The following is a 9,490-nucleotide window of genomic DNA, read 5'->3' on the forward strand; positions in this document are numbered from 1 at the left end:
CCTGCTGATAAAAGAAAATACGAACATATTCTCAAAAAATGTAAATAAATTAATATTAGAAGAAAAAGTTAGTACGTACATTATATTTAACTATTTGTATATATATTATAGATGCAGATAACCTCAAAAGAATAAAATAGTTAAATATGAAATTAGTTCCATATTTTTACTCACTTTTTAATGTTATCTTAAATGGTTTATTCCGTATCCACTCTTCAATTAAATGATATATTAAAAATGTAGGAAGTTATGGGTAATTTATAGCAGCTTAAAGTGAAATACGTGGAGAGCTAATGTTAAAGAGAGAATAAAAAATAAGAAAATAATTTATTAATAAATCATTTAATGAATGTTTTAATAAATCAATAATTTTTTATGCGTAAATCAATAAATTTCTAACAAAACAACGTTGTTGTTAATTAATTAATCGGTCAACCATTGATGGGTGCAAGAATTCCATAATGTCAAGAACAACAAAAAAGATACCTATAATGCCTATAATATGGAATGTCAGACCTAGCTTCTTGCCGCAATCTACGTGCCTTATAAATATAAATTATATATTAATAATTTGCTTATAAATAACAAAAGAATTTAATTTTACTTCTTGGTTTTAGATTTGAAGACTATATCTTTGATATTTTAGCAAGATTGAAACCACTGTATAGCCTGCATATTATTGTATCAGAATATAAAAACATGTCAGCTTAACTATATATATATAAAAGTTTAAGATAAAATACCAAATTACCAACAAATATAACAATAGGAATTTAAAAATCGAAATATTATTTTTATTTTTTATTTTTTAACCAGGTACTAAGACACAAATAATTACCACCATGCACATACGGACTGCAGATTGCTTGATGATGTCAGAAGACGCGGTTATTCACATTGTCGGGCTCATGTCTCATAGTGTTCTTGCCGTTATAAATACACAACCCAAGCAGACTATTATTTTCACCATACCTTCCTAAGTTTTTGTTCCATTACCCGTGATCACTCACTCACAATTGTGTTTCCGGTTCTCGATTAGGTTTGCTTACGCAGGCTAATTTAGTAGGTACACTTTGTAGTGTCTGTGATATGAACATGCTGTCTAGGAAGGCTAGTCATGACTCTCATGGCCAAGACTCTTCTTACTTTCTAGGGTGGCAAGAGTACGAGAAGAATCCTTACCACCCCATTCAAAATCCAACCGGAATCATTCAGATGGGACTTGCAGAGAATCAGGTTAGCTTATTCGTATCTTGAGTTAAAACTGAAGTTGTGGTTATAACTTATATGTGTGATTTGGATTCAGAAATTAGGATTCCTTGGTACTAACAAGTATTACTGTTATTTTTAGCTACTTTTACCGGGAAATAAAAGAAGAAAATATATTAACATGGTAAGTAATTGTTGATAGATAATTATGTTCGTTAATTAAATATGTGATTAACAGGTTAATAATATAAATTACATATATACCTTAAGAAAAATCAATTCTAATCTATCTCAAAATAATAGTCTTTATTCTTAACTAAAAGATATATATATATATATATATATATATATATATATATATATATATATATCGAGTTATGAAAAAAGAAAAGAAGTAAATATACATAAACTAGAAAAAACAAAAACAAATAGAAAGTCCCATATGGGAGACACAAAGACAGGAGAATGTTTTAAGCTTTTATTTACAAGCATGCTTGACCAGTTGACCTAACAACAAGGGGTTGGAACATGTCAACACAATGTTTTTTAAGTGCGGTGCACATGTGAATTTCCTTGGTGTGCGGCTTAATTATAGCAGCTATATTATATATCAATTATATCAAGCACAACAAAAGGGAGCTATATATTCTCAGTGTGTATTGTTTCATTCTCTATATCTAGCTGTGTCCAAAAAATTTGCTGACATTTTTTAATTTGCAGCTTTCATTTGACCTTCTTAAATCATGGCTTCGAAGAAATTCTGACATAGTAGGGATGAAGAAAGATGGAATATCCGTCTTTAGAGAGCTTGCTCTATTTCAAGATTACCATGGGTTACCTGCTTTAAAAAATGTAAGACGAAAAAGAGAATGGGGTGATCAAATTTTCTTTCCTTTAATTTTGAGGTATATTTTTTAAAATTAAAACTAAAAAGTAAAATTGAAATTAAAACAAAAAATAATTATATACAATGTCACATATAATATTAATTATTTTATATTCAAATCATAGAATTACAATGAATTATCGGTTCAGTTCAGTGTTTTATTTTCTACCATTCAAACAAATAAGACTAACAGTTTACTTTAAAAAAAATAATAAAGAATACATCTTCTTATATACAATGATAGTATTAAAGTTTTTACTTAAGATCTCATACTAATCGACTAGCAATTAATATCGGGGCACATATATATATATATATATATATATGCCCCATTTTTATTTTTTATTTTTACTTTTCATTTTTTTACATTTACTTTACACTTCTTTTTATTTGTTTCAGTTCTTCCCATATTACATTTATTAGAATTGAAAGAAGAAGAAACTAAAAACATTACCTATCACTTTTAATATTTTTTTCTCTCCTCGTACAAATCTATCTCCTTGCAAAGGTGCGCATATGTTAATTAGCTGTTCAATGGTATTTTTTCTTAAATGGTACGTGGAGACTTTTTCACTTCCAACACAACATACTTGTTTTGCCATCGTATTGTACATGATCTTGAAGTAAGCTAAGAGTGACATTGAACTAAAAACAAAGAGATAAAACTCAGGTACACTTATAAGTTATTCTTTTATTAAAATTTTATCTTGGAAACTAAAGTTGATAACTTTTTATAGTACAAATTATTGAGATAAAACTTTATTTTTTTATTAAAAAATAAAAAAAATGCAATATCATATTAAATGCATCTATGTTTTCTTTTTTCTTTTATATGCATCTTTCTTTGATTTTTTACATTTTAATTGTTTTATATTTATTTATACTTCATTTATTTGTTTCAGTTTTTCTTATTATATTTCTTGTCACATATATTATTTTCATCTCTTCTCTTCGAATGTCTCTGGCTCTCCTCCCAAAGGTCGTGCGTACGTTGTTATAAGGTGTTCAATGATATTTTTCTTATATATGGTACATGAAGATTTTAATTTCTTTGTCCAACATGATATGTTTGTGTTGCTATCATTGTTTGTACTAGATCTTGAAATAAATCTAAAAACATTGAACTTAAAAATAAAATAAAAAAACTCATGTGGTACAATGCTATAAGTATTTTTACTGCTATTCTTTCATTAAAATTAAAATTTTATCTCAATAACTTGTATTGACTTTTATTATAAAACTTTGGTTTTGATTCAAAAAAATACAACAAACGTATGTAGTATTGTATCTAAGTTTTTAATTTTAATAATATTGGGACATATATAGATGCACCATTATTTTTTATATTTTTTTACATTTCGTGTTTGATATTTAATTTGAACTTTTTTTAATTTTTTTTAGTTTTTCTTATATTACATTACTTATCATATCTATTATTTTTTCCTCTATCCTTCCAAAGGGTGTACAGACATTGTTAAGGTGTTCAATGTTATTTTTCTTACATGATATATATATGAAGATTTTTCTATCATCTATAACATTACATGTTAGTGTTGCGGGTTAAAATCTTCTACATTTCTTTTCTTCTATTCATTTACTCCATTATTAATAAGGTTTTGGGGAAATAAATGAAAGATGTTGAATCCACAAAATCCACAAAAAATTATCATTTTGTGGTAAATTTTAACTAATAAGATAAAATATGTTTAAAAGAGTGTATCACATAATATATTTCTAACATTTTTCTTAATGAAATGGGCATAATACATATTTCATGAAAATATCATTTATTTTCTAAAACCATAATAATAGATGAAATGAGATGATATTTTTCCCTGTGTTGCTGTCGTTGTTTGAACTTGATCTTTAAGTTGGGTAAGAGAAACATTTAACTAAAAAAAGAGAGATAAAACTAAGGTGCAATGATATGGGTTTTAATGTTATTCTTTTATTAATTTTGTTTATCTTGATAACTCTTATTAACTTTATTATGCAAACTATTGAGAAAAAAAAAACTCTAATTTTGATTGAAAACAATAAAAAAATAGTTATATAACACCTACATATGTTGTTTTTCTGAAGAAAAAAAAAGGTAATGATAGTTATAGTGTGATAGGGACTAGGAAAATAAAAATAAAGTATTATTTTAAAATTTTATATGTATACAAAATATTTATTTTATTAAAATATAATTTATTTAATATTTATTTTTTAAGTAATTAAAAATATTTAATAATATACACTAAATATGTTACTTAGTAAAACTTTTCAAAACTAAGCGATGAAATTAATTGTGTTGACATGTGTTGCATGCGTGCATGCAACATCTAAAGGTATTTTTAATAGCATATGGGAATATTCCAGCGTGAATTTTTAACAATTAATCTGTTAATTTGACATTTAAAAAATAGATATATTTTTAACATGGCTCTCGATCTACCTTTCCTACGTAACATAACGTATACTTTTTATAATAATAATAATAATAATAAGAAAAATCTAGACAGTTATTTCAGATGTTTTTTAGTTGCTTTTATTTTGATAATTTACGTAATAAAAAATGACATTTAAAATTACCATAGACTTGTTGAAGTAAAATTTTAACTTTGATAGGAAGAATTATTTAGATTCATTAGTAAACTGTTCCTATTTTTTTTTTAAATACCATCATTTATATTTTATTTTAGAAGATATATTCTTAGTTACTAAAGTTTTTTTCCCTTCCTTCAAGGAACTGGTGGACTTTATGGCAAAAATAAGAGAAAATGGCATCAAATTTGCTTCGGAGAAGCTCGTTCTCACTGCCGGCGCAACTCCCGCGAATGAGATTCTGATGTTTTGCCTTGCTGATCCTGGGGAAGCTTTCATTCTTCCCACACCCTATTACCCTGGGTATAACTTCCTTTCATTTTTAAATAACGCTAACTTTGAATATCTTACACTTCATACACGAAGTTGAGTTTGATTATGAAAATCACTGATATTTTTAGCTTATTTCCCATATAACGTTATATGACATGTGTGTTTTATTGCTCATCTACTTCATTAAGTGATTTTAATATTTTAAAAAAATTGCATTTCTGTCCCAACGTCTTATTTGCATTATTATTTTTTATATAATATTGATTCATCTGTGTGTTTGACTGACAATGAAGTTTGTGATGCAATATTCTTAAAAAATCACTTGACATCACAGATCACAGTCATCGCACTATTGTTGAAATGCTTGAAATAAAAATATTATATTGCCCTTGTAATTAAGCAACGAATTGAAGACACAATAAGTTATAATTTCATCGACTAAATAAAAAGAAAAATCCAAATCCTTCTTAACTTTCATTTCTTCTTAACTTTTCATTTCATATTACATTAGCATGCATGCAAGTTTCTCATTTTCAATCATTTTGGCAGGTTTGATAGAGATCTGAAATGGAGAACCGGGGTTGAGATTGTTCCAATGCATTGCTCCAGCTCAAATGGCTTTAGAATCACTTCCTCTGCTTTAGAACAAGCCTACCAACAAGCACAAAAACTGAATCTCAAAATCAAAGGGGTTTTAGTAACCAACCCCTCAAACCCACTGGGCATAACCATGACCAAAACTGAGCTCAACCACCTAGTAGATTTCGCAATTGACAAAAACATTCACATAATAAGCGACGAAATCTACTCGGGTACTGTCTTCGACTCACCCAAATTCGTAAGCATCACAGAAGTTGTGAACGAGAGAATTACTACTGTCAACAACAATAGCATTACCAGCATTTGGAACCGCATTCACATTGTTTATGGTTTCTCCAAAGACCTTGGCATACCAGGATTTCGTGTGGGAATGATTTTCTCCAACAACGAAACTGTTGTGGCTGCTGCCACCAAAATGTCAAGCTTCGGATTGGTGTCTTCACAAACTCAGTATTTGGTGGCAAACTTGCTTAAGGACAAGAAATTCACTTGCAAGCACATGGAAGAGACTCAGAAGAGACTGAAGAGGCGAAAGGAGATGCTTGTGTCTGGCCTCAGAAACGCGGGGATTAGGTGTTTGAAAAGCAATGCTGGGTTGTTCTGTTGGGTTGACATGAGACACTTATTGGGCTCTGCCACTACTTTTGAGGCAGAGAAGGAGCTTTGGATGAACATTCTTTGCAAAGTTGGGTTGAACATATCTCCTGGCTCTTCTTGCCACTGCTGTGAACCAGGTTGGTTCAGGGTATGCTTTGCCAACATGTCTGAAGACACGTTAGAAGTTGCAATGCGGCGCATAAAGGCTTTTGCGGACTCAATTACCATCTCTACTAGTGTCGTAAGAGGATCCATTGCTAAGTGGGAAAATTAATTAATGTGGTTGAAGTTGATGAGTCTGTTTTCTCTCCAATTTAATAATAGAGAGAGACGTAGAGTGAATGAATATATTATACGAATTATAAGGGTGATGATTTCCTAGAATATATATTGCCGTAAGAAATCCTCCTAATGATCAAAGTTAAAATCACTCTTTCATGTTATGATTTCTTAAATATGTACATGATTTGTTAAATATATATCTACTAATTAATTATATGAAATTCTCTTAATGTGCCTTGTAACTTATTTCTTAAATGTGTATATAACTTTCTAAATATTTGCAAATATGTATATGGAACATGGGAATCTCAAATTGCCTAGTAGAGATAATCAAATTGTTTGTCAAGAACTTTGGTCAAGATAGTGCAAGCTAACTCTATCAGGATATAGCCATATGGGCATGTGTAGTGACAATATTACTAGCTTGGATTTCATCATAATGAAGTAATTAATACTCTACCTCAATATTAATGAAAATTGTATATGATATTAGTAAAATATTTGCTTCACATATTTTCTTGTGTTCTTGTTTTATTATTCATTGATGAAAACGAGTTTTATAAACTTCAGTAAAAAGATCCAATACAAGATTAACGTCAATATTTTGACAAGACTGTTATCACACCCTGAAGAATAAGACGAAACGTCATACTCTGAATGGAGAGAAATGTTTCTTTTGTTCACAACAAAAGTGACTTTTAAGGGAATATTCCGTTGAAACCTTCTATACGTCATTTTCTTAAATTCAAATATTATGAATTCAAAAATAAATCAAACAAATATAATTTGAATGAAATAGTATATGTTTACTTTTCTTTTTCGTCATACTCAGTTGTTGAAACTCGACTCGTTAATTTACCTTAAGATATTGTATTATACTGATTTAGATGAGGGTAAACCCTCACAAGATATAATGCGTTGAATGCTAGATTAAAATAGAACATATTTTCTATAAATGTTGTAAACTCCTTTAACATAATAATCCTATCCATTTGTCAAAACTCATTAAAATATCAATAATTTATACTTATTATGATACATCAAAATTCAAGGTGGATGAAATGAGTGATCGTCCAAACCTAACATTACTTTTATAATTCTTAATATATTTTTTGTTGATAAAAAATTCTTTTTTTTTTTACAAATTGATAGAAAATTATTAAATATTATTAGTATAATTTTTTCTTGCAAGTGCTTAGTTTTCAGCCAAAAATATGTGTAATATTTATTATAGATGGAGTATTTTATATCTTCAATAATATTACATAATTAAACTTAAAAAATTTAAAATTATTAAAAATATTATTTTAAAATAATTAACAATTATATCTATTTAATACAAATACACTATTTCAATAAATTTTAATTTTAATAATAAATACATTTAAAACTTTTTACTCATTAACATTATATTAACAATAAATAAAATAGATATAAATTTAATATTTATGTTGTATTAAATATTCATATTTATTATTTTTAGATTCTTTTTGAAATTCTACTTTTCATATAGAAAAAATATACTCGAAAATTAAAAAAAATTATCATACTTTTACTCTCACTTACTTCATATATTGATTATGAGTGATAAATTATTAATATTATTATTATTATGTTTTTAGAACTATTATTATGATTATGTACTATGAAATTAGACTTGTATCCTTAAGGATTTTAGAATTATGCTAATTATTTTAAATTTTTATAATTTTCTTGTTATTTAAATTTTGATAAATACGATATGAGAAAATATTTGATAAGTTTATTTAATAAATTATAATATTTGATATATTTTATTTTTAATGATAATCTCATGCAAAAAATTGAGCCCTGCTTAATTTTTGTTAAGTTCACGTAATACTTACAAATTACATTTATAATGAATTGTTTATAATAAATGATAAAATGATAACAATATTATTTTAAAAATATTTCATGTATTTAAATGATCTGTTAATATTTAAATAAACTAGTATAAAGAGCAAATTTTTAATAAAATGTAATCTAAATAATTATAAACTTATATTTATTGTGAATTATATTTCATATATATGTATATTATCACTATTGTTACCTTCACACAAAATAAATCATGATAAATTTCAAATAGGCTTAATATTTTTAAAATAACATATATTCAATTAGAAATATAATTAATCTTTTATACAAATTTTTAATGTAAGCCCATGACATACTTACTTTGTTGACTGGACTGTCTTCAACACAGAGATAGAAAGAACACGTTATCATTAAACGTTTAAACCAAACGCATAAATGTTCATGTTTCCCTTGAACCGGTTTCTGCATAAAACCTTTCCGTGAAGGCGAAATCCGTTCACGTTTTCTTTTCTTCGACACTGGTTTTTCTTCCAAAGTTTTCCCTAATTTCACGCCCTTCACCAACCAATTGTTCATTCTACGCAGGTACATTCTTTCTCAAATATTTTTGTGCTTGTTTTCCCCTGTTTTACGTAACAATGAAGTAACCATTAATTTTGTGTATAGGTGCCTAAGTTTATTTAATTTTACTAATTAGTATTTGTTTGAAAACTTTTTCAGTTGAACTTAACGCCAATCCATCCTCCTCCCCTTTCCTTTTATGTTTGTGCATTGGAATGTTAGAAACCTCCATTTGACAGGGTGCAAACGGATTCCCAAACACACCCTAGGTAATTTACTGCACAAGTTTTTTGCCCCTTTTTTTCAGGTTTCCTAATCCTACCTTTCGGTTACGTACACTACCAGTTTTAACTCTGATTTCATGAAAACCAAGTAGATTAGTTACAATACCACATTTATGAATTATATAGACTCTCTGGTTTTCTTTGGTAAATTGCGCGAGGGTATTAACTATGATGAAAGGTTTGCAATACTTGATGCAATGTGGCTTTGCTTTTAAGCTTCACTTCTTTCGATTGGTTTTGGTGTGTGATAGTTTCAGATGAATGATCATTCTTTTCATTTCCAAAAAAATCCTTTGCTTCTCTGTATTTTTGCCTATTGTTTTTAAGGTAAAATTCACAAAGGTTATAAGGTGCAACTTAACCATATAAT

The 9,490-nt window shown here is 27.6% G+C and overlaps 1 protein-coding gene across 1 annotated transcript; it reads left to right on the forward strand.

Moving 5' to 3' along the window:
* The first annotated feature begins 964 nt into the window (after positions 1 to 964).
* On the forward strand, positions 965 to 6,666 carry LOC100803507 (1-aminocyclopropane-1-carboxylate synthase 3). The gene is made up of 4 exons (XM_003527696.4): positions 965 to 1,236; positions 1,930 to 2,061; positions 4,827 to 4,987; positions 5,507 to 6,666. The coding sequence occupies exons 1-4, from the start codon at positions 1,090 to 1,092 to the stop codon at positions 6,426 to 6,428; spliced, it is 1,362 nt and encodes a 453-aa protein (XP_003527744.1). The 5' UTR covers positions 965 to 1,089; the 3' UTR covers positions 6,429 to 6,666.
* The last annotated feature ends 2,824 nt before the right edge of the window (positions 6,667 to 9,490 follow it).

The sequence above is a fragment of the Glycine max genome, chromosome 6 (genome assembly GCF_000004515.6).
Source record: "Glycine max cultivar Williams 82 chromosome 6, Glycine_max_v4.0, whole genome shotgun sequence".
Taxonomy (NCBI): domain Eukaryota; kingdom Viridiplantae; phylum Streptophyta; class Magnoliopsida; order Fabales; family Fabaceae; genus Glycine; species Glycine max.